At 38.5% G+C, this 27,494-nt stretch overlaps 2 protein-coding genes and 1 long non-coding RNA gene across 3 annotated transcripts in view; all 3 read left to right on the top strand.

Moving 5' to 3' along the window:
- Positions 1–317: 317 nt before the first annotated feature.
- On the top strand, positions 318–10,308 carry LOC117331681. The gene is made up of 5 exons (XM_033890514.1): positions 318–467; positions 1,039–1,323; positions 3,732–4,201; positions 7,155–7,249; positions 7,555–10,308. The coding sequence occupies exons 2-5, from the start codon at positions 1,152–1,154 to the stop codon at positions 7,850–7,852; spliced, it is 1,035 nt and encodes a 344-aa protein (XP_033746405.1). The 5' UTR covers positions 318–467; positions 1,039–1,151; the 3' UTR covers positions 7,853–10,308.
- Positions 10,309–11,009: 701 nt separating this feature from the next.
- LOC117331680 lies at positions 11,010–13,380 on the top strand. The gene is made up of 2 exons (XR_004533626.1): positions 11,010–12,306; positions 12,769–13,380. It is a non-coding gene; the product is annotated as an uncharacterized LOC117331680 (long non-coding RNA).
- A 7,557-nt stretch (positions 13,381–20,937) lies between these two features.
- LOC117331679 (putative universal stress protein SSP1056) overlaps positions 20,938–27,494 on the top strand; it is a 108,112-nt gene continuing 101,555 nt past the window's right edge. Inside the window, exon 1 of the mRNA XM_033890513.1 lies at positions 20,938–21,354. Within this exon, the coding sequence (XP_033746404.1) occupies positions 21,264–21,354 (91 nt within the window). The 5' untranslated portion in view covers positions 20,938–21,263. The remainder of the gene's footprint in view (positions 21,355–27,494) is intronic.

Raw genomic sequence — 27,494 nt, 5'->3', positions numbered from 1 at the left:
TAGGAGCTATAAATAGAAGCAGACTAACTCTGCATCCTTAGCCAATCACCTCACTTCAAATTCTAAAATGGTCAGCATCCATATGATGCACAAAAACTTGAAATAATTACGAATGGAATAATCCATAATATAAATGACATGATAAAGTGGAACATATATAAATGACATTGAAATAATTACGAATGGAATAATCCATAATATAAATGACATGATAAAGTGGAACATATATAAATGACATTAAACAAAGTTTAATTTGTATTTATAACGCCAGCTGTAAAATACTTGAAAGGCGGGTGTAGAACAAGGGAGGTAACTCTGATATGTGTGACAACACTTCCTGGTTTGGTGTTTATTAATAAGTCTGATAGTTCCCAGTTTCAGGACGAAGTTACTTAGTCATGATCGAAATACATTGAATGAAATTAGCGAATGTTGTGATTACACGCAGAATATAGTAGAACGTTCCGGTAAGTCTTCACGTACTACACATCTATATCTAATATGAGGATGTATGTGTGCGACACACGGTGTACATATGTACATTGTATGTGTGTTTATGTATGTCTCTCACGGGGTAAAAGTACGGACAGGTTAGATATTTATTTACGTAGATAGTTTTGTTATGTGTTCACGAAAGTCGACTCCAGATCACTGATCTCTATAGCCCACACGTTATTACTCCTCTCGTACATATTTTATGAAAGTGAAAGTAGTATACAAATAGTTGATGTGCTGTGTTTATGTTGAGCACTTGTCTATACGTAGCCAGAGTAATTATAGACGTTAGTTAAAATAAATCCACATCGTGATATTGAGAAATACACATATAGGCATGGAATTAGGATATTGAGACATATACATATATACTTTTTCACCAGTTCAACAAAGATGTATGTATGATTTTATTAGATATAAATTTGATTGGACACGACTCGATGAGTATTTTAAATCGAGGTAAAGCTGGTTAATGTTTGGTGAGCTACGTTTTACATGTACATCAACGACAATTTATGTCATTTCTATACCATTTGTGTTCAGGGTATCTACCGTTATCATGGCCGAGGAAAGGATTACCGCAAACTTCAAATTTATTATTCGAAATGTGGAGCCTATAACAATATTGGACTATTTGATACAATGCGGCCATAGCGATGGGGAAAAAATTAGGAACATCGCTAAAAAATTACAGCACAACTGAAGCTAATCGTGCAATCATAGAAAGTCTGCCTCGGATGAAAGATGGCAAAGGGTTTGACCACTATATTGACGCCCTGAGGGAGGAGGGAATGGACTTTGTTTTAGAGAAACTAGGATTTCAAACAAGTAAGTTACATATGAAGTTATATATCAGGTAAGGTGTCGGGATGGTCATTATGGAAGGTAAAGGTGATGGGATGGTCACTAGAACAGGTAAGTTTGACATGATGGTCAATACGACAGGCAAGGGAGATGGAATGGTCACAAAGACAGTTAAATTTGACATGATGGTCGATACGACAGGCATAGGTGATAGGATGGTCACAAGAACAGGTAAATTTGAAATGATGGTCAATACGACAGGCAAGGGAGATGGAATGGTCACTAGGACAGGTAAATGTGTCTGGGTGGTCACTAGGACAGGTAAATGTGTCTGGGTGGTCACTAGGACAGGTAAATGTGTCGGAGTGGTTACTAGGACAGGTGAATGTGTCGGAGTGGTCACTAGGAAAGGTAAATGTGTCGGAGTGGTCACTAGGACAGGTAAATGTGTCGGAGTGGTCACTAAGACAGGTAAATGTGTTGGAGTGGTCACTAGGACAGGTAAATGTGTCGGAGTGGTCACTAGGACAGGTAAATGTGTCGGAGTGGTCACTAAGACAGGTAAATGTGTCGGAGTGGTCACTAGGACAGGTAAATGTGTCTGGGTGGTCACTAGGACAGGTAAATGTGTCTGGGTGGTCACAAGGACAGGTTAATGTGTCGGAGTGGTAACTAGGACAGGTAAATGTGTCGGAGTGGTCACTAGGACAGGTGAATGTGTCGGAGTGGTCACTAGGACAGGTGAATGTGTCGGAGTGGTCACTAGGACAGGTAAATGTGTCGGGGTGATCACTAGGACAGGTGAATGTGTCTGGGTGGTCACCAAGACAGGTAAATGTGTCGGAGTGGTTACTAGGACAGGTAAATGTGTCGGAGTGGTCACTAGGACAGGTAAATGTGTCGGAGTGGTTACTAGGACAGGTAAATGTGTCTGGGTGGTCACTAGGACAGGTAAATGTGTCGGGGTGGTCACTAGGACAGGTAAATGTGTCTGGATGGTCACTAGGACAGGTAAATGTGTCTGGATGGTCACTAGGACAGGTAAATGTGTCGAAGTGGTCACTAGGACAGGCAAATGTGTCGAAGTGGTCAATAGGAAAGATAAATGTGTCGGAGTGGTCATTAGGACAGGTAAATGTGTCGAAGTGGTCACTAGGACAGGTGAATGTGTCGGAGTGGTCACTAGGAAAGGTAAATGTGTCGGAGTGGTCATTAGGACAGGTAAATGTGTCGGAGTGGTCACTAAGACAGGTAAATGTGTTGGAGTGGTCACTAGGACAGGTAAATGTGTCGGAGTGGTCACTAGGAAAGGTAAATGTGTCGGAGTGGTCACTTAGACAGGTAAATGTGTTGGAGTGGTCACTAGGACAGGTAAATGTGTCGGAGTGGTCACGAGGACAGGTAAATGTGTCGGAGTGGTCACTAGGAAAGGTAAATGTGTCGGAGTGGTCACTAGGACAGGTAAATGTGTCGGAGTGGTCACTAAGACAGGTAAATGTGTTGGAGTGGTCACTAGGACAGGTAAATGTGTCGGAGTGGTCACTAGGAAAGGTAAATGTGTCGGAGTGGTTACTAGGACAGGTAAATGTGTCTGGGTGGTCACTAAGACAGGTAAATGTGTCGGAGTGGTTACTAGGACAGGTAAATGTGTCGGAGTGGTCACTAGGACAGGTAAATGTGTCGGAGTGGTCACTTAGACAGGTAAATGTGTCTGGGTGGTCACTAGGACAGGTAAATGAGTCGGGATGGTCACTAGGACAGGTAAAAGTGTCGGGGTGGTCACTAGGACAGGTAAATGTGTCTTGGTGGTCACTAGGACAGGTAAATGCGTCGGGGTGGTCACTAGGACAGGTAAATGTGTCGGAGTGGTCACTAGGACAGGTGAATGTGTCGGAGTGGTCACTAGGACAGGTGAATGTGTCGGGGTGGTCACTAGGACAGGTCAATGTGTCGGGGTGGTCACTAGGACAGGTATAGCCGACGGGGTGGTCACTAGGACAGGTAAAGGTATCGGGATGGTCATAAAGTCAGTGAAAATTGTTGCGATGATAACGAGTACAAGTATAGGCGACGGGGTAGTCACTAGGACAGGTAAGGGTGACGTCACTAGGACAGGTAAATATGAGGGAATGGTTACCAAGTATGTTTTATTCGGAGCTATGTTGGATAGTGTCATACATGTTTAAATGATTAATATGAGGTCATCCTCTTTTTTTTTTTATATTCGCTATTTTTTCATAATTATATCAGTGAAGTATGTCTCGTATACATGCCATTACCTATCACCTTGTTTACCCGTACTGGTTTTACCATATCTACAGCTCGTGCTATCATTACTTCATACCGCCACCGAATGATTTTTTTTTTTTTTTTTTTTTTTTTATTTGTGTCGAGGATATGTAAATACTATTTCAAAATCTTTCTTTCCACAGGCGCAACACAATCTAACACTTCGCTATATTCCAGAAATGATGAGTCTTCGCGATTGAAAACTCTCGTTAAGAGTCCCGTGGAGAGTTCGGAAGAAATAGGGAGCAGTAGCTTTTCCAACAGCATCGCCGTAAATTCGATTACGTTAGAAGGGTGTAGTTTAGAGGAAAGTGACGGGGCGGTGATTTCTCGGAGGCAGATAGACGAAAACCAATACAGCAACATTGATGATACAGTACCGGATTCTGAAAATTCAAGTGAGATGTTACGAGTTCCAGCGGAACAATGCTATGAAAATTACCGGACGGGACCGCCAGAACATGCATATGAGGATATTACAAAGGAAGGGGAAATACACTTGCTCGAACCGACAACTCTCCAGTGTCCACAACGGCAAAAGTCTTCATGCCCAGACGAATTTTCGGCCTTAACAAAGGATGCTGCATGGCACGCTAATATCAACGATACAACGGTGAGTAATGTTCTTTGTTGGTAAACACGTGACTTTGTCGGATGTAATATAGACACGTGACTTTGTGAAAGTGACAAGTGACTATAAGAGTTACATGCATGGCTATCCGTCAATCGGAATACCTCGCCTCCGTCTGTCAACGTCTAGTTTCGGAGAAAATGACGAGAGGTTCCGATTGAGCTATCCGCGCGTCCTTTATCGAGTTCTTACCAGTTGTACCGAGGGTACCAGTATGAATCTGATGTACTCTAAATGGAACACGCTGTACTAGCAGAACCAAACCGGTTCTCATGTATTTTGTTTTGAAACATACCATTTAGATCCAAAATGGTGGAACTATGATTCTTTTTAAAAACGAGAGGGGACTCTCCATTTGCAAATGAAACATTATAAATTATGTACAAGTATGTTTTCGGGATTCAGGTCTTGGTTTTGGATATTCATTTGAGATTCAATTGCGTTCCATTATATGGTAACGTACTTATTCTATACAAATGGTACGAACCCTATAAAGGAACACAAGGTATGTGAAATAGATTACTATGTCAGATAGACGACTACTTGAGAGACCCGTGACTACGTAAAAAACAGCCATTTGGTTGTTGCATGGGCTTAATGACACAGGTGTGTGGAAACACCAAAGGAAACGCGGGAAAAGAGTGCAGACAGCAAAGAAAGGAAAAGAACGAGACAAAGATTGGTCTCTCCGAAGTCCCATAGCAGCAAGTAACCAAATCCCGAAAGTTCAGCAGAGATCCACTTTAAGTCGTCTGCTGCGATCAACAGGTAGTGGAATACAGTAGATCCCATTGTTCGGTTGTCAGAGAATCACAAGACATCGGGGAAACAGACCCGATTTTAGTGTAGAGCACACTATTCCATTCATTTTAGGACAAAGTATATTACATATTTGACTTCGAGGTGACAGATGGCTGTGATAGGGCAAACGATTGTGAAAGACACTTGATTGATGGACACATTCACACGTAATTGAGAGATTGCATGACGCATGCATAGCAGATATACACGTGATTGTGAAATGGACAAGAGACTGTGAGATGGACACGATACTGTGAGATGGACATGAGACTGTGAAATGGACATGAGACTGTGAGATGGACAAGAGACTGAGATGGTCACGATACTGTGAGATGGACATGAGACTGTGAGATGGACATGAGACTGTGAGATGGACATGAGACTGTGAACTGGACATGAGACTGTGAGATGGACATGATACTGTGAGATGGACATGAGACTGTGAGATGGACATGAGACTGTGAAATGGACATGAGACTGTGAGATGGTCACGATACTGTGAGATGGACATGAGACTGTGAGATGGACATGAGACTGTGAGATGGTCACGATACTGTGAAATGGACAAGAGACTGTGAGATGGTCACGATACTGTGAAATGGACAAGAGACTGTGAGATGGTCACGATACTGTGAAATGGACAAGAGACTGTGAGATGGACACGATACTGTGCTATTGTCACGATACTGTGAGATGGACATGAGACTGTGAGATGGACAAGAGACTGTGAGATGGACATGAGACTGTGAGATGGTCACGATACTGTGAGATGGACATGAGACTGTGAGATGGACATGAGACTGTGAGATGGTCACGATACTGTGAGATGGACATGAGACTGTGAGATGGACATGAGACTGTGAAATGGACATGAGACTGTGATATGGACATGAGACTGTGAGATGGACATGAGACTGTGAAATGGACATGAGACTGTGAGATGGACATGAGACTGTGAAATGGACAAGAGACTGTGAGATGGTCACGATACTGTGAAATGGACAAGAGACTGAGATGGTCACGATACTGTGAGATGGACATGAGACTGTGAGATGGTCACGATACTGTGAGATGGACATGAGAATGTGAGATGGACATGAGACTGTGAGATGGTCACGATACTGTGAGATGGACAAGAGACTGTGAGATGGACACGAGACTGTGAGATGGACACGAGACTGTGAGATGGACATGAGACTGTGAGATGGACACGAGACTGTGAGATGGACATGAGCCTGTGAGATGGACATGAGACTGTGAGATGGACATGAGACTGTGAAATGGACAAGAGACTGTGATATTGTCACGATACTGTGAGATGGACACGATACTGTGAGATGGACACGATACTGTGAGATGGACACGATTGTCACGATACTGTGAGATGGACATGAGACTGCGATGGACATGAGACTGTGAGATAGACATGAGACTGTGGGATGGACATGATACTGTGAGATGGTCACGATACTGTGAGATGGACATGAGACTGAAATGGACATGAGACTGTGAGATGGACATGAGACTGTGAAATGGACATGAGACTGAGATGGACATGAGACTGCGATGAACACGATACTGTGAGATGGACATGAGACTGTGAGATGGACATGAGACTGTGAGATGGTCACGATACTGTGAAATGGACATGAGACTGTGAGATGGTCACGATACTGTGAGATAGACACGATACTGTGAGATGGACATGAGACTGTGAGATGGTCACGATACTGTGAGATGGTCACGATACTGTGAGATGGACATGAGACTGAAATGGACATGATACTGAGATGGACATGAGACTGTGAGATATATACACGTGATTGTGAGTTGGACATGCCTATGAAAATCATACGAAATAATGAAATAAATTCATAGACAGTTATTTCATAGCCTGTGTCGAAACCAGCAGCACAAATGACTATAGTGTATAGGTATGAACATGTGACGTGTGACGAATAAAAGTTAAACAAGTGTCTTGTGACGTATACCAGGTACACATATGTCGTGTGACATATAGTGCTTGCTCAGGCAAACACGTGTCGTATGACGTATACCAGGCAAACGCGGATGGATTCCAGCGTAATCATCTTGTTTGTGGTAGCATTACTAACTGTATGTTTTACGTTCGCAGATCCACAAAGTAGTTGATGACTTGTGCGCATGTCCGGCGGGAAAGTATATAATGTGGTACAGCAAAGCCAAGGGCACAATGCTGGTGTCTGTGGCGTAAGTTTGGATCAGATTGTAGCCGTGAATGAGTTATACGATCTATAAAGTTTCAATAAGCTTAATGCATTTTCTCTTGTAAGCGATGTCAGCTTTCTCCTTCTCAATGGAGTAAGATTGGATAAGCCATCAAGTATATATATTGGTACTTTAAAGGTACACTATTTCACAAATGTTTATTTATTCTTATGACCACGATTTATTGAAGACAGCATAGAAAGGTAGTCAGAATCATTCAAATTATACAAAACTGAACAATGGTCTAATTACAGAGCTCAGAAGAATATATGTTTTGTTTTGTCTAGAGTCCCCAGGATAACTAAGAAGCATGTACACTTCAAGATGTTGCCAACATGGATAGGTGGCGTGCTTCATTACCAGTTCGACAGTCGGTTTTGCAGCCCAGATCCTGTAGCTTGTGCTCGACTTCGCCAAGAAGAATGGTATAATCATCATGCCCGCAAAACTAAGACGTTACCTAGAACAGTAATGATGAGAGACCACGAGTTGTCTCCCCTAGGTCACGAACATTTGTCATTGCCTGATGTGATGATTTCAACATATCTTCTACTTTCTGTAAATTTATTTTCAGTACAGGATTAACTAAGATCCTCTACACCGGACTCAATTATAAAATGATAACGAGATACAGTAAATTCGGTTGATGCCATGGCGCAGCGTCCGTCGTCCGTCGTCCGTCAACGTTTTCTTTTAATCTCTACTTATCCCGAACGCCTGAATCGATTTTTAATGAAATTTGGTCTGGAGCATTATTTGGCAAAGGAAAAGAAGAGTTAAATAAATGGAGGGTGTGGCTCCCTTGGGGTCGGAGGAGTAGGGTTCAATAGGGGAAATTGAGGTAAATTCATTAAATCCATACTAGTCCTGAACGCCTGAATGGATTTTGATGAAATTTGGCCTGGAACATAATAAGGCAAAGGTGAACAATGTTGTATAAATGGCGGGTATAGCGTCCATGGGGCGGGAGGGACTGGGCCCAAAAGGGAAAATTGGGGTAAATCCTTTAAATCCCTAATAGTTTTGAACGCCTGTTTGGCCTGGAGCATAATTAGGCAATGGAGATATAATGTTGAATAAAACACGGGAGGTTGCACTCTTGGGGCGGGAGGAAGGGAGCCAAAAATGGGAAATAAACAAAATTATAACTTAAGTTTAGAGCGTTTTGCCATTATAACTGAAATATCCGGAGCTTTGTGCTATTCATTTTTGCGCGTCACTTTGTCCAGTTTATTCCGGATAATTAAAGTCTCCCAGTATAATAATATACGAGAAAAGGTTCACAACACTTAATGATTTTCGTTGGATCTGCTTTGTGATCTCAGTAATATAAGCACACTAACATTTCATCTTTATTAGTTACATTTATTATTACGGATACTTTCACTTGTGTATATATAAAATCTTATGTAATCCGTAATGTTAACATCACCTTATACATGTATATAATATTCTATTATGTGAATCCAACATTTCTTTATGTGAACTAAACACTAACTTATGTGGATTAAACATTTATTTATGTGAATTCAACACTTAATTGTGTGAATTCACCATTACCCTATGTGTATTCAACATTAACCTATGAGAATTCAACATTAACTTATGTGAATTCGACATTACCTTATGTGAATTCACCATTAACTTATGTGAATTCAATATAAACTTGTGTGCATTCAACATTGACTTATGTGAATTCACCATTAAATTATGTGAATTCGACATTACTTTGTGTGAATACAACATTAACTTATGTGAATTCAATATGATCTTACGATCATTCAACATTTATAACAGTAATGGTATAAGGCTTTATTTAGACTTGATCATATATTGAGTCAACGACTCGTCTTACATATGGTCAAGTCATATAAAATGTACATTATACACAACATTACAATTATAAAAAAATAAGCATACAATTATTTAATACACAAGCTTATAAAATAGTTCGTAGTACGATGACAATGGACAAACATCACAGTGCTATAATCATTGTTTAAGTATCACATATCGTCCTGGTTGCCTGATCAATCGTGTCAAGGGCTCAGCTTCTGTGCTGGTCATATTACCTCTTGCTACGCCACCTTCATCGTCGACACGATTGAACACGTTCCATACCAATTAAACAAATTACTCTCTACAAAACATATCCTAGCTTTGAACGTTTCGTAAGCAATTGCGCTAAGTAGATAACGCCTTTTTAAAAAGACTAGAGGCTAGTATATGGTATCAGCTATGTGCATAATTACGTTTCTAAAACAAATGAAAACATATTGCATTGCGACACTATAAAATACTGTTTGGCACATTTCTTGAAAGATAAAGACTTTTACAATTTTGTACGTAAGCTGGTAAACTATTCCATGTATAGGACCTTGGAATGTTAAATATGTTTTGAATATATTTGTTTTAAAAGATGGCATTACATGGATGTACATTCAAAATTATATGATGTACATTCAACATTATCTGATGTACATTCATCATTATCTGATGTACATTCAACATTATCTGATGTACATTCAACATTATCTGATGTACATTTATCTGATGTACATTCAAGATTATCTGATGTACATTCAACATTATCTGATGTACATTCAAAATTATCTTATGTACATTCAACATTATCTGATGTACATTTATCTGATGTACATTCAAAATTATCTGATGTACATTCAACATTATCTGATGTACATTCAACATTATCTGATGTACATTCAAAATTATCTGATGTACATTCAACATTATCTGATGTACATTCAATATTATCTGATGTACATTTATCTGATGTACATTCAACATTATCTGATGTACATTTATCTGATGTACATTCAAGGTTATCTGATGTACATTCAAAATTATCTGATGTACATTCAACATTATCTGATGTACATTTATCTGATGTACATTCAAAATTATCTGATGTACATTCAACATTATCTGATGTACATTCAACATTATCTGATGTACATTCAAAATTATCTGATGTACATTCAACATTATCTGATGTACATTCAACATTATCTGATGTACATTTATCTGAGTACATTCAACATTATCTGATGTACATTTATCTGAGGTGTACATTCAAGGTTATTGATGTCATTCAAAATTATCTGATGTACATTCAACATTATCTGATGTACATTTATCTGATGTACATTCAAAATTATCTGATGTACAGTTATCTGATGTACATTCAAAATTATCTGATGTACATTCAACATTATCTGATGTACATTCAACATTATCTGGTGTACATTTATCTGATGTACATTCAAGGTTATCTGATGTACATTCAAAATTATCTGATGTACATTCAACATTATCTGATGTACATTTATCTGATGTACATTCAAAATTATCTGATGTACAGTTATCTGATGTACATTCAAAATTATCTGATGTACATTCAACATTATCTGATGTACATTCAACATTATCTGGTGTACATTTATCTGATGTACATTCAACATTATCTGATGTACATTCAAGATTATCTGATGTACATTCAAGATTATCTGATGTACATTCAAAATTATCTGATGTACATTTATCTGATGTACATTCAACATTATCTGATGTACATTCAACATTATCTTATGTACATTCAAGATTATCTGATGTACATTCAACATTACCTTATATATACACTTGCCAAGCTTTGTCACTATTCAGCAATACCAGATGTATTTATTTATATTTTTTTGCTATGTAATTTACAAATGAGGATTGATTTACATAAAAAATGTAATAGAAAGTCACGTAAGTGTAAATATAGTGATTGGATTTCACTTTTCTCTCAACCATGCTTTTATGGAGCAATTCCTCTAAGAATATATTCTACATGGGTCGCTACCGCATTATCAGGTTTTCACAGAATAAAAATGGCAATTTTTAGACAAGAACAATGCAAAAAGATGAGAATGTTTGAACGGATTCAGATAAAAAAAAAATACTTTATACGATAGTTATTTTCCATGGACTTTATTTCCAATCTAGAGCAAGTACATGAAAAAATACGTGACAAGTTTCTGTCGTAGAACGGGAGCACGCGATTTAGGTTGTTCGCATTTTTGCATTCAATAGGCTCTTGGAGATGTCATTTTTTAATTATTATTTTATTTTCCATCCCCATTAAATTGTTTTGTATATGGTAAGGTGTGGGAGTATGAACATACAATTATATGTATAAAACCGTGTTGGGGTATAGGTTATGGGAACGTCCACTACATTACAGTATATACCACGAACCGCTGGAATTCTTACATTGGAAATGTATTTTAGAATTTGATGATGACGCGATATCTTCATCACATAATAAGTATTTGTATGTATAACGATGGCCGGAGTCTTTACATTCTGTGTATTTGTACATTCTGTGTATTTGTAAGGCCAAACTCTTTACATTCTGTGTATTTAACATATAAAACACATACCTTTATTTCAAGAAGGTAGCACATTTAACATATGCCCCTCATTCAAACTCCTCACATTAAAACTTACAGTATAATCATGGTTCTCATCGTCATACTAATCAGAAGACAATGATAAATACACATCAGGTAATGGCAAAAGGTCAGACATACACAGTCGAAACACTGTTTGATTCGTGTCAATATAACTTTGTCGAGATAAAAGTTATCTCTCCACATAGCAGTGGGGTACATCTGAATATAGCCTGGTTAACGAACGTCGAGATAAAAGGAAGCTCTCCACATAGCAGTGGGGTACATCTGAATATAGCCTGGTTAACGAACGTCGAGATTAAAGGTAGCACTCCACATAGCAGTGGGGTACATCTGAATATAGCCTGGTTAACGAATGTCGAGATAAAAGGAAGCTCTCCACATAGCAGTGGGGTACATCTGAATAGCCTGGTTAACGAACGTCGAGATTAAAGGTAGCACTCCACATAGCAGTGGGGTACATCTGAATATAGCCTGATTAACGAATGTCGAGATAAAAGGAAGCTCTCCACATAGCAGTGGGGTACATCTGAATAGCCTGGTTAACGAACGTCGAGATTAAAGGTAGCACTCCACATAGCAGTGGGGTACATCTGAATATAGCCTGGTTAACGAACGTCGAGATAAAAGGTAGCACTCCAGATAGCAGTGGGGTACATCTGAATATAGCCTGGTTAACGAACGTCGAGATAAAAGGTAGCACTCCACATAGCAGTGGGGTACATCTGAATATAGCCTGGTTAACGAACGTCGAGATAAAAGGTAGCACTCCACATAGCAGTGGGGTACATCTGAATATAGCCTGGTTAACGAACGTCGAGATAAAAGTTATCTCTCCACATAGCAGTGGGGTACATCTGAATATAGCCTGGTTAACGAACGTCGAGATAAAAGGTAGCACTCCACATAGCAGTGGGGTACATCTGAATATAGCCTGGTTAACGAACGTCGAGATAAAAGGAAGCTCTCCACATAGCAGTGGGGTACATCTGAATATAGCCTGGTTAACGAACGTCGAGATAAAAGGTAGCACTCCACATTGGTAAGAATATATATATATATGACTAACCAGATTTGTTTTAGAAAATATGTATAATAAAGAATCTCGGAGTATACTTTACGTTTAATAATGATAGGATGTGTGTGTTTTATATCAAATTCTGACCAGCGGATTTTGTTTATACATTTATATACTGCAATTCATTATTTTGATGTACATGACTTTACTAATATCATATCAAAATATCCTGCCAAGGAATCATTAGTGAATTGTATGTAGAGAGTGTTAATGAAGATCAACAATAATGTATGGAAATTGATATCATATAACTGATTGTTAAATGTTCGGTCGGGATACCCTTGGTACTTCTGTCATTCTTTTACTACAGTACATGTACATTTACTCATAACAATATCTTATTCAAAAAGTGTTACGATAATAATTCGACTATATGAGTTTCCACGATTGCATTGTCATTTGTTTATGTTTTGTAATTATGTATGAACATTAAACTAAAATAATGTTTTAGTAATTGCATAGAAACTTTGACTAATAAGATATTTGAGTATTGTTATTTTTGGAAGTTTTTACTGCAAAACTTACTAACAATTCAAATAAATAGTTTGGTGTGTATGTAAGGGCTGAATCCATCCATTTTGTCCGAAAGTCTTACCACGTTTTGTCGTAATTATCAAATAACAAATGATAAGTAATAACAAACTATTCATGAATAAATTAAACTCTCCCTAAGGCTTCGTAGTAAAGTGAAAATAACATTCGGAGAAGAAGTGGCGCTACTTCATTGCACCAACTTAGATGTTGGCGAAGACAATGTCATGGTTTACAGTTAAACACAAAGCTGTATACAGTAAAATCTTACGTTACCGACACACTAAGAGACCCGAGTTAGTGTGTCAGATATGACAGTGTGTCGGTAAAGACAGTGTGTCAGATATGACAGTGTTTCGGTAAAGTCAGAGTGTCGGATATTACAGTGTGTCGGTAAAGTCAGTGTGTCAGATATGACAGTGTGTCGGTAAAGTCAGTGTGTCAGATATGACAATGTGTCGGTGAAGTCAGTGTGTCGGATATGACAGTGTGTCGGTAAAGTCAGTGTGTCGGATATGACAGTGTGTCGGTAAAGTCAGTGTGTCAGATATGACAGTGTGTCGGTTAAGTCAGTGTGTCTGATATGACAGTGTGTCGGATATGACAGTGTGTCGGGAAAGTCAGTATGTCAGATATGACTGTGTCGGTTAAGTCAGTGTGTCGGATATGACAGTGTGTCGGATATGACAGTGTGTCGGGAAAGTCAGTGTGTTAGATATGACAGTGTGTCGGATATGACAGTGTGTCGGTAAAGTCAGTGTGTCATATATGACAGTGTGTCGGTAAAGTCAGTGTGTCGGATATGACAGTGTGTCGGTAAAGTCAGTGTGTCGGATATGACAGTGTGTCGGTAAAGTCAGTGTGTCAGATATGACAGTTTGTTGGTAAAGTCAGTTTGTCAGATATGACAGTGTGTCGGTAAAGACAGTGTGTCAGATATGACATTGTGTCGGTAAAGTCAGTGTGTCGGATATGACAGTGTGTCAGTAAAGTCAGTGTGTCAGATATGACAGTGTGTCGGTAAAGTCAGTGTATCAGATAGTACAGTGTGTCGGTAAAGTCAGTGTGTCAGATATGACAGTGTGTCGGTAAAGTCAGTGTGTCATATATGACAGTGTATCGGTAAAGTCAGTGTGTCAGATATGACAGTGTGTCGGTAAAGTCAGTGTGTCAGATATGACAGTGTGTCGGTAAAGTCAGTGTGTCAGATATGACAGTGTGTCGGTAAAGTCAGTGTCGGATATGACAGTGTGTCGGTAAAGACAGTGTGTCAGATATGACAGTGTGTCAGCAATGATGTATAACTGATAAAGATAAAACAGTAAAACAAAAAAATCATGTAATCACAAATGTATTTCACAAGCAAAACATAATTATTGTAAAAACTGTCTGCCGCAGAACTCGATCTCTTATCCTTTGGAAACTTTATTTTATTGTAAAAACAATTTATTTATCATTTATCTATGTTCCCTAGTACTTTCTTTACGCTCAGATCTTCGTGATTATAGAATCAGACAATCTTATCAGCCCAGTAAAAGAATATTATAACTCATCTTTCTTACCGTCAGCTGTAGAATTATGGAACTCCATACCTCCAGAAATTACAAATAACCCTTCAATGGCGAACTTTAAAAAAAATATTGATAGATTCGTTTAGTAAAAAACTCATATGAGACCACGTTTTGTACCTGTGTTTATATTGAAATCAATTTTCATTTTCTCTTCATGTGTGGAAAATATCAAAATCAAACAGAACAGTTCATTTTTAGCCTAGATATGGACTTGAACACCGATCTACTGCTATGATGACTCCTGAGCCCCACTCGATTTGCACTCTTCTCCTTCTAGCATATCTCTTCCGATCACTCGATTTGTACCTCTTCTGCTTCTGAAAGATCTTCTTCTTCTTCCGTTTCGAAGTTGGACGATTTATCTTCCAAGATGGCGGCAACCATGTTTAAGTGTGCGAGTGATGAGTTTCACTAGAGAAGGATTTATGACACATACATGCACATGTTTGTGTCATAGTATTTGAGAAAAGTTAAAAACTTGTTTGTTTTGGGTTATATTCCTTCGGTTTACTCGATTTACAGATAACGGAATGCGGTCTTCTTAGAAAGCTTCTCTCCGAGAAGAGTGCAAATCGAGTGGGGCTCAGGGCTTATCTGACGAAGAAAATAAAATAATATTTTTTTTCATTGATATTTTAATTGCGTCAATCAATTAAGGTACAGTGTGACAAAGGCTTTTGATGGAAACACACACTATCAACAAAGTGTAACGTTAAAGGCTCATTCTAAAATAAGTTTGATACTTTCCCATCTTTGCCGGATATTGTTCACTGCATTCTGGGTCAACGTATAGGTGAAATATAGATACAGATTTCGGTAATTTTGTATAAATATATTGCATGTTTCCCAATTTAGAATTTTATTATTTGTCGCATCAATGATACATTTATATATCTTAATAAGCAAGAAACATATATTTCTACGTATCCCTTGAACACTATCAATTAAGCCAAATAGAAAGGTAGCAGGTTTTCTTTTTTAAGAGAGAGTGAATGGCGATGTGTACAATCCCCAAAAAGGTGGTCTATTTTTTCATTTGCCCCACTACAAAAGCTACATTCCTGATGTTCTAATATCTTTAGTTTTAATAGCATAGAATTTGTGAAAAAAATCTATTAATGATTCTGTATTGTTAACTCTGTAATTTTGAATCATTTGTCTCATGAAAAGGGAGAGCATGGGTATTCCCCCATTCATCTTGGTTAAAAGAAATAAGGGAGAGCATGGGTATTCCCCCAGTCATCTGGGTTAAAAGAAATAAGGGAGAGCATGGGTATTCTCCCAGTCATCTGGGTTAAAAGAAATAAGGGATAGCATTGGTATTCTCTTAGTCATCTGGGTTAAAAGAAATAAGGGATAGCATTGGTATTCTCTTAGTCATCTGGGTTAAAAGAAATAAGGGATAGCATTGGTATTCTCCCAGTCATCTGGGTTAAAAGAAATAAGGGATAGCATTGGTATTCTCTCAGTCATCTGGGTTAAAAGAAAAAAAGGGAGAGCATGGATATTCTCCCAGTCATCTGGGTTAAAAAGAAATAAGGGATAGCATGGGTATTCTCTCAGCCATCTGGGTTAAAAGAAAAAAAGGGAGAGCATGGATATTCTCCCAGTCATCTGGGTTAAAAGAAAAAAAGGGAGAGCATGGGTATTCTCCTAGTCATCTGGGTTAAAAGAAAAAAGGGAGAGCATGGGTATTCTCCCAGTCATCTGGGTTAAAAGAAATATCCATGACGTCTTTCATGAGATTGTTGAGAATATATCAACACAGTAGACAATAGTTTGTTATAAAAATACGGTTTCTCAATGTTATTTAATTGGGCTAAATAATTTGGTAAACCATATTCAATATGTTGTGTCATAATTGGTTAGCATTCTCTTCCAACCTCTCGGTATCGCACTAATCGTAGTTCACGAAATTGATATTTACTCGGTATTTCTGAAAAAGACTGTCTAAAGAAACTTTTGTGAACAGTCACTTTCCAAATGATAGATAGACTTCTAAAAGACCAATCTGAGGGAAGTGGCTCAACTGATTTCAATATTTATACAAGATTATCTTCATAATTTTCATCTTTAGATAAATCATACCTTACCCTTAAAGGTTTAACTTAAAGGATCCTGATTATATATCATAGTTAACCCCAGTGACATATCAAATTTAAACTATGTTAGTGATATTTATGTATCACGGTATAATATTTAAACAACTTTTCGTTATATATATATGTCACCAATGTCCTTTTGCTGACAATTCATTCCATGAAAATACATATAATGGTTTGATAAATTTTCATTTATATTACTACCTATATAAATTGTAAAATGATTAAGCAGTGTTGTGACTTGACCGCTATACTAGATGAAATCATGTTGAACTTCTGAGGGAGATAGATTGATATAAGCTTTCAGCTTGTTTTCAGATCCTTTTCACATTATGTACTGATAGTTTTGTATTTTTGTATTCAATGTCCATGGATTATATAAAACACTGTTCAAGATAAGTTGTTTAGAATAATCTTTTTAATGAAGGTTTCAAGATTTTCCACCAGCATCAAGTATCTATCACCTTTCATTACAGCAGATTTTCGTGCAAGGTGTCCATGTATCATAAGTATTCAAGTCGCACGTGTCGTCAAACTCTTGCTCATCACCATCACTAGCACTGTTTCACCACCGTCCGTATAACTTAAAAAGAATATAGCGGATTTTTTTTTCAACTGACCGTCGTAAGAATCTTATATTTTTTTGTCATTTCGTAAGGTTCAATGTCTCGTCATCATTGCATATGATGTAGGAATCATCTCAACTAGTAGATGATGGGTGTACCTTCTCCAGCCAGAAATGAACGTCCCTGATTGGTGTACCTCCCCCAGCCATAAATGAACGTCCCTGATTGGTGAACCTTCTCCAGCCAGAAATGAACGTCCCTGATTGGTGTACCTCCCCCAGCCATAAATGAACGTCCCTGATTGGTGTACCTTCTCCAGCCAGAAATGAACGTCCCTGATTGGTGTACCTTCTGCACTCAGAAATGAACGTCCCTGATTGGTGTAAATCCTCCAGCCAGAAATGAATGTCCCAGGTTGGTGTAAATCCTCCAGCCAAAAATGAACGTCCCTGATTGGTGTATCTTCCTCCAGCCAGAAATGAACCTCCCTGATTGGTGTAAATCCTCCAGCCAGAAATGAACGTCACTGATTGGTGGACCTTCTCCAGCCAGAAATGAACGTCCCTGATTGGTGAACCTTCTCCAGCCAGAAATGAACGTCCCTGATTGGTGAACCTTCTCCAGCCAGAAATGAACGTCCCTGAGTGGTGTACTTCCTCCAGCCAGAAATGAACGTCCCTGATTGGTGAACCTTCTCCAGCCAGAAAGGAACGTCCCTGATTGGTGAACCTTCTCCAGCCAGAAATGAACCTCCCTGATTGGTGTAAATCCTTAAGCAAGAAATGAACGTCACTGATTGGTGGACCTTCTCCAGCCAGAAATGAACGTCCCTGATTGGTGAACCTTCTCCAGCCAGAAAGGAACGTCCCTGATTGGTGAACCTTCTCCAGCCAGAAATGAACGTCCCTGAGTGGTGTACTTCCTCCAGCCAGAAATGAATGTCCCTGATTGGTGTACCTCCTCCAGCCAGAGATGAATGTCCCTGATTGGTGTACCCCCTCCAGCAAGAAATGAATGTCCCAGGTTGGTGTTAATCCTCCGGCAAGAAATGAAAATCCCTCATTGGTTAACCCTTCTCTGCCAGAAATGAACGTCCCTTGTTGGTGTAAATCCTCCAGCCAGAAATAAAAGTCCCTGATTGGAGTACCGTCTTCAGCTTAAATTGCACGTAACTGATTGGCGTAATGTCCCCTGCCAGAAGTGAACGTTCTTGTATCCTTTTCAATCCCTAATTGGACGTTTGTTACTGGTGTACCGTCTTAAGCGAGAAATGATCCGTTTTCAACTAGAAATGAACGTCCGTCTTCAGCGTGAAATTAATATCCAGACTTGATAGATGTATCTTCTTCAGATGACACCAAGTATCAATCAATCCGACAAGACACAGTAGTAAGCTGTACATTATCAACCATTTATACTTCTAACCTTTACAAGTACAATGTAGTATTGTGAGAGTCATTGTGGATTGTTCTGGATTTTGAAAGTCCCGACATGTTTACAAAGCTATGTTTCTTTTTGCTCTATCTTGTCTACAGACGAGGTACGATCACACTCATTGATGACCAAGATAAACAATTTGCCTATAGACAATACATATAACTTGTTTTCATTCAAACATAATTATTTCAATGCCGAGAAGCAGTTGCAGTAGAGACCAAGTTGCCAAACACATAAATATGCCCCAGATATACATATATAGTTTATGGAACGCCATATCTGTCACAAATGATACAGAAAACAATATATGAATCCCCAACTTCATTATGTTATATGTGTGTATCATGTTAGATAATTTGATGTTATCATTATATCATATGATTTCATCATAAATGATTGGTTTGATCGTTATCTGATTCGATATCACCATTATACACGTATGCCACGCTCTCTACCTCATAGGATTTGATTGTATCACTATGTGGTATGATTTTACAACGAAGACTACAGCGATGATGAGGATGAACAAATACAAATGTAAAAAAAGATGATGACAACGAAGTGATGAGGGCGAATAAATAACAGCGATGACGACGACTATGAAGACGAACTAATTAGAGTGATGACGACGACGATGAGGACGAATAAGTAACAGTGATGACGACAGTCTACTGACGACGTCTGAATATACACAAATAATAGTGACGACGACGACTGAAGATACGCAAATAACAGTGACGACGACGGCTGAATATACACAAATAACAGTGACGACGACGACTGAAGATACACAAATAATAGTAATGACGACGGATGTGACGACGAACAAATAACAGTGATGGCGACAACTTTGAAGACGAACAAATAATGATGAGGGATGAAAGGAACGTAAAACAAAATAAGTCAATATTACTTAGTTTAAGCTGAGTTTTAATTCATGATTCAAGTCTGCACGATTCCTTACATCTGTAAACCATGATGGCGTGATTACATGGCGTACATACAAGCACATTTGTGTAGGAAAGTTCAGTACTTGTACTTCAAACATGAATACCAAACTTAGGACTGTATTACATTAAAGTAGGCAAACGGAATCTAATAACAAATATATATATATATTTAAGGAAACAGAAAACGAACTTTTAAATCAAGTTCTTATTTCTAAATTCACAGATTTACTTACACATTATAGACATAACAGCGAATTCTGAACCAATGTGTTTATCGGTTTGTTTCGGAAATACACCCGGTCAGGTGATGCAAGGCATTCGGGAATTATCGGGGAATTTCGGGATACATCGGAGAACCTGAATGACTTTAATTTGATTTTGAGTTCATAGAAATGATAAAAACGAGGTTTTAGAGCCATATCAAATTATCTAACAAGTTTAACCAATTATCATGATGTGAAGGCCAGTTATATGTTAAAGAGAGTTTTATTTCCACCAGCCCATATAAATGGTTAATGCTGTTTGATAAATAGACATTAAGTCGAGGAATCATCATCTTTCTATGTAAAATGTACTCATGTATTTAAGATATACAGAATCAGTAATTAATTCTTACTATCGTTTCAAAATTCAAAAACTGCTATCAATAAATTCAAATTTATGCAAGAACCCCATAAACAAGAATATTTTTCAGTTGACAGATAAAAAGATAAGCGTTGGAACGAAGCATAAACAATACCTCGTCATGTTGATATTGTATTGAATCGCATGTTATGACTATAAGAGACTAATAAGTTTTTTAAAGGAATTGATCCACTTCATATCATCCCTTACACGGTTTACTTAATAAGCTTAAGCAATGGCCGATGACTGATACAGTTGACAACGATATATACACGGCAGGATCCATGTGAGCTGCTCGCGCTTGGGATGAGGAAGAGCGGCTGATACAGTGGCTGCTGGGAGAGCCATATTGACATTGGGCCGGTGAGGTGTGTGTATACATCACTCTGTAGTGTTCCGAGCTGGATTATAACCTAAACTCTCTCGGCTGCTTGGACTCCCGATCTGTCCCACGGACCCTATCCTAGACGTATTATACTGTTCCTGACTATTGGCTGGACTCCTATTTGCGGTGTGTTTGTTTGATCTCCAAGTCAAGCTTCAGGAAATACAACTGTCCCTGCTATATACACTATCCTTTCGTAGAATAAACATCACAGGTCTAAACTAGGACTGAACTAGGAACCATACAGGACGGGCCCCGAAGGTGTCTAGTATAAACAATGGCGGACTCGGCTAGGGATGACTGTGACCAAAGAAACATCGTGGTGTTGGCAGTGGACACTAGTGAGCATTCGGAGTGGGCATTCGACTGTAAGTCAAACGTTTATATATATCACCTAGTCATGCTCTCCTTAAATCAAGATCAAATTATCTTTCTTTGACAACATCTAACCTTGTTCTATATCACGTGGTTATGCATATCTACCCTGGGCCTATATCACGTGGTTATGCATATATACCCTTGGTCTATATCACGTGGTTATGTATATCTACCCTGGGCCTATATCACGTGGTTATGCATATCTACCCTGGGCCTATATCACGTGGTTATGCATATCTACCTTGGGCCTATATCACGTGGTTATGTATATCTACCCTTGGTCTATATCACGTGGTTATGACATTTGTATATCTACCCTTGGTCTATATCACGTGGTAATGTATACTGTATCTACCCTTGGTATATATCACGTGGTTATATATATCTACCCTTGGTCTATATCACGTGGTTATGACATTTGTATATCTACCCTGGGCCTATATCACGTGGTTATGCATATCTACCCTGGGCCTATATCACGTGGTTATGCATATCTACCCTGGGCCTATATCACGTGGTTATGCATATCTACCCTTGGTCTATATCACGTGGTTTTATATATATCTACCCTTGTTCTATATCACGTGGTTATGTATATCTACCCTGGGCCTACATGTATATCACGTGGTAATATATATCTACCCTTGGTCTATATCACGTGGTTATATATATCTACCCTTGGTCTATATCACGTGGTTATGTATATCTACCCTTGGACTATATCACGTGGTTATGACATTTGTATATCTACCCTTGGTCTATATCACGTGGTTATGACATTTGTATATCTACCCTTGGTCTATATCACGTGGTTATGTATATCTACCCTTGGTATATATCACGTGGTTATGTATATCTACCCTTGGTCTATATCACGTGGTTATGACATTTGTATATCTACCCTTGGTCTATATCACGTGGTTATGTATATCTACCCTTGGTCTATATCACGTGGTTATATATATCTACCCTTGGTATATATCACGTGGTTATGTATATCTACCCTTGGTCTATATCACGTGGTTATGACATTTGTATATCTACCCTTGGTCTATATCACGTGGTTATGTATATCTACCCTTGGTCTATATCACGTGGTTATATATATCTACCCTTGTTCTATATCACGTGGTTATGTATATCTACCCTTGGTCTATATCACGGGGTAATATATATCTACCCTTGGTATATATCACGTGGTTATGTATATCTACCCTTGGTCTATATCACGTGGTTATGTATATCTACCCTTGGTCTATATCATGTGACTAGATATACCTATCCTTGGTCTTTTTCACATAGATATATGTAACCTTCGTTTAAATCTCCAGGTTTTCTTCTTTAATCTATGCCACATGGTTAAGTAAACCTTCATTTTGATATTTTGATATATTTTATGCTTGGCATTTCCTTTATGTGACTTGAATATTTCCCTTTAATCTATCACTTGGTAATGTAAACGTATCTACTCTATAGATCTACATATGCATATATCCGTAGTTACAAAACAAGCACGTGATCGAGTTAGTGCACCGTTATTATTATATAATCTAAGTATGCCTTCGTCTATAGGTTTTTACCAAAGGAAACATATCGTACACTTTTTCAAGACGATAAGTTCCGTTGTGATCTCCCCTATGTATATTGTCATGCAATTATGGAACGTACAGTCACGTGGACTGTCTACAACGACCTTGTCCAGTACAACGGTGTGACTATGTAATGAATCCTACCTCGTCACAATAATTATTAACATGATTTGTAATATATCACAATGACACTGTTTACACCTCTGTTTAATGTACAAAGTATCTGACAAATCATGCGCAATTAAAGGCACGTGAGTGTCATCACACAACCTTTTTTTTTTGCTATGTAGTACTCACGGACAACAAACGTGTTTGATGAACTCCTGATATAAGAGTTACGATTCCAGAGTATCAGACACATAGATTGGGGCACATCTGTTCATTTCTGTTCCCCATCTCCCCAGACTCGCTAACACGTACACCCAATATGCCAGTGTGAAGTATAAAGGTTACTGTGACTATTTTCCGTGGTTATGCCCTAGAGCTTCCTGTGGAAATCTAAGCTGTCCTAGTTTATGAGAATGCCCACCTGCTCACGTTCATCTACTGGGCGACTTGCGGTGAAGACAACTCGAATCTTCCTACTCTCAGGAATCTGACGATTTTGCAAGTGAGCTTGATTACACAAGATGATCAATAATTGTTCCATTCTGTTTCCGCTTAAAGCAATCTTCTGAAAATCATATCGATTGTTTTCGAGACGACATCACTAAGTTTGTCCCCAGTCACGCTCTATGACCATTGCCATGTCGGTCATACTGGGAGCTGAATAGCGTTCGCTTTGCTTTTCTTAACAAATCCGAGGTCACCTTACACCACACATACATGACAGTAATGCTTGTCTACGGGGCAAGCTAGGTTATAGACTCAGACACACAGTAAATATCACAATTCACTGGCAATTTACGGACAACGTATCGCATGGGTACAATACAATATGATTAAAATCACTATACTAACCATTCTAATTGTGTGAGACAGAAAAATCTCAATTCCAATGGGAAGATTCTAAGTTGCAAAAACACGAGGCTTACCGAGTGTTCGGCAGCATAAGTTTCTTACTGAGTGGGATGAGATTCTCGCTTGCATGGGGGTGCATGATTATTCTTCTCTTATCCTGTTTACCCTATTATGTATTTTATATCTACGTTACATCAATGCAAGGAAATATTACAGAATTGTCGACGTATCATCATTGTAATGTCACCGTGACGTCATTGTATTCTTAACGTGACGAAATGCAATTGTTGAAAACATGCAAAGAGCACATGTAGCTTGTTTCTCACCCTGGTAAAACTGCGGGTATTTCTGTCCAGTGTAGGAGAAAAATGAACCTGTACACTTTACTTGTTCCTTCACACGTTAACGGGCATGTACTCATTTCGCCGGATTGATTTTTATAAGGACATTTGTACAATCACTCGTGTCGTCCACAATGGCGTAGGAATGTGGATTGTATCGAAAATAATATATATGTCACTTACGGAGCAAAATAAAATTTATTCATAGTGTAGGTATGGATTCTAACAAATTGCAAAATGTAAGTTACAACAACAGACATGGTATACTATCATTTGCATGTCTTATGTTGCTGCTGAGGAAATGCTACCATTCTTAAATGGTTTCCTCTTCAAGAACATTACCTTGTACACAGCCGTAATTCATCAGACACATCCCCTGATAACCAAACAGGAAGTTAACATAATTCATACACATAGACATCCCTTGATAACCAAACAGGAAGTTAACATAATTCATACACATAGACATCCCCTGATAACCAAACAGGAAGTTAACATAATTCATACACAGATACATCCCTTGATAACCAAACAGGAAGTTAACATAATTCATACACATAGACATCCCCTGATAACCAAACAGGAAGTTAACATAATTCATACACAGATACATCCCCTGATAACCAAACAGGAAGTTAACATAATTCATACACATAGACATCCCTTGATAACCAAACAGGAAGTTAACATAATTCATACACAGATACATCCCCTGATAACCAAACAGGAAGTTAACATAATTCATACACAGATACATCCCTTGATAGCCAAACAGGAAGTTAACATAATTCATACACATAGACATCCCTTGATAACCAAACAGTAAGTTAACATAATTCAGAAAGTGGACCTAGTTCCTCTACAGACATCCCCTGATGAACTGGAAGTTATTTGTTGTCATGTATGTTTTAGCTGAATCGAATAGTACGATAAGACTCTACTGTTGAGGGAGTGAAACGGTCCAATCTGTGTTCGTTCTCTTTCGCCTGTAGACCTACATCTTTCACAGATCAACACACGTCAATAGGGATCCCAGACATGGTTGTAACCGGAAGAGGGTCCATCGGGTCATTTCGATGCTTTTCATCAGTACAATATGTATAAACTCACTACACAGCAGTCTGTCGTCAGGCGGACGTCTGCCAAACGTACATGTATCCATCACTTAATATCCCAGTCTTTAGGATATTTTCTGTTCGTCCAGCACCCCTCAATATCGTGGTTGTTCTGGATTCAATCAAACATGTGCCATAGCGCGGAGTCTGCATGTTCTAATTACGCACAAACATCGAAATATTAAGATTTAAAAAAAAATGTTTGATTGAATATAAAGGTATAAATATAACGAGACTTAATTGTCGTCTTTTAAATACTGCCTCATATTCGAAAAAAGAGTGATAGCGATAGTTTTACTAAGTTTTATTCTGAATTCATATATTCATATGCAAATATTGTTTTATTTTTGTTTGTAAAGTATGATATCTGTCATAAGTCAGTAGAATTGACGATTAACATTTCGGAATTAGATGTTTACAAGACGATGTCTTGGTGTAGGAATGGAATTATCCACTTCCTGTTTACAAAGCGATGTCTTGGTGTAGGAATGGAATTACCCACTTCCTGTTTACAAGACGATGTCTTAGTGTAGGAATGGCCGACTTCCTGTTTACAAGGTGATGTCTTGGTGTAGGAATGGAATGACCGACTTCCTTTTTACATGGCGATGTTTTGATGTATGAATGGCGGACTTCCTGTTTACAAGGTGATGTCTTGGTGTAGGAATAGAATGACCGACTTCCTGTTTACATGGCGATAGTTTGGTATATGAATGGCCGACTTCCTGTTTACACGACGATGTTTTGGTGTATGAATGGAATGACCGACTTCCTATTTACATGGCAATGTTTTGGTGTATGAATGGCGGACTTCCTGTTTACAAGGTGATGTCTTGGTGTAGGAATGGGATGACTAACTTTCTGTTTACAAGACGATGTTTTGGTGTATGAATGGCTGAATACCTGTTTACACGGCGATGTCTTGGTGTAAGAATGATCGACTTCCTGTTTAGATGGCGATGTCTCGGTGTAGGAATGATGGACTTCCTGTTTACAAGGCGATGTCTTGGTGTAGGCATGGCCGACTTCCTGTTTACATGGCAATGTTTTGGTGTATGAATGGCGGACGTCCTGTTTACAAGGTGATGTCTTGGTGTAGGAATGGAATGACTGACTTCCTGTTTACATGGCGATGTTTTGGTGTATGAATGGCGGACTTCCTGTTTACAAGGTGATGTCTTGGTGTATGAATGATCGACTCATGGTGTATTTAGGTACTGTAACACTTTCTTGACGAATTGAGAATAAGATTAAACACAAACACGGCGTCCACAAAACATAACTGGACAGTGGATATAGTGTTTACTCCGTTAGTACTACACCTGCGTGAAAGCGGTTTCGATTTTATGAAGAATTAACGTATCTTTTATTCTTCCTTAACAGAAGTCTGAAGACACCATTGAATCTACACCAATATCGACGAAAGTCTTAATAGTCACTTTTTCTCGTTTGATCATTGCGGATCAGATACGATACGGATACAGTACAGAGAGTGTCGGTGTTACTGACACAGCGCCTCTAGCTTCGTTCTTCCTGTTCTGGCTATGAAGGTGGTTTGAGATTTTGGTTATCGGAACATGTTCTCTGCCTTCTCTTCAATCTAGCGTGATAAGACCGTTGTTTCCGTGCTTGAGAACAATTAAGAACAGTTGCCGCTCGTTCAGCCTACGTAACTAATTAACGGTTTAGTATAAAATGATATATAAGTATCTCGTTGATGATTCCTCAGACGAGGCAGTAGTTTTAAACTGTCCGAGCTACCACAGAAAGTCAATATAACGGGAAATAGTCACTCCCTGCCTAAACATTATACGCAGATGTCTCATGACTGACCAATAACATGGCACATTTATATTTCCTTTTATTTTGTTAAAGCAATTATCTAGACTATTTCGTAATGGCCGTGTCCCTTATATTAGGTGGACATGTCTGGTTATCTGACAGCGAATAACCATCTAAGTCGAAACAGTGGGATTGAAGCTACAGACGTAGAGAAACGGATTTGTCAATTTCATAATTTACATATCATTATTGAGAGATATATTATAGCTATCCCCATATTGCAGATTACATTTCATATTGATATTGATGTAAATTGCAATCAATCATCGCCGTTGTGTATCAC

The sequence above is a fragment of the Pecten maximus genome, chromosome 7, assembly GCF_902652985.1.
Source record: "Pecten maximus chromosome 7, xPecMax1.1, whole genome shotgun sequence".
Taxonomy (NCBI): Eukaryota; Metazoa; Mollusca; class Bivalvia; order Pectinida; family Pectinidae; genus Pecten; species Pecten maximus.
The sequence above is the reverse complement of the archived record's forward strand: the minus strand, read 5'-3'. Positions and strand labels throughout refer to the sequence as shown.

Excerpts from the sequence above, each read along its gene's own strand:
- LOC117331681 (XM_033890514.1), top strand. The coding sequence starts at position 1,152 with ATGGGGAAAAAATTAGGAACATCGCTAAAAAATTACAGCACAACTGAA. Across the intron at positions 4,202-7,154 it reads CTAATATCAACGATACAACG|ATCCACAAAGTAGTTGATGA; the intron begins GTGAGTAATGTT and ends TTACGTTCGCAG. Across the intron at positions 7,250-7,554 it reads ACAATGCTGGTGTCTGTGGC|AGTCCCCAGGATAACTAAGA; the intron begins GTAAGTTTGGAT and ends TGTTTTGTCTAG.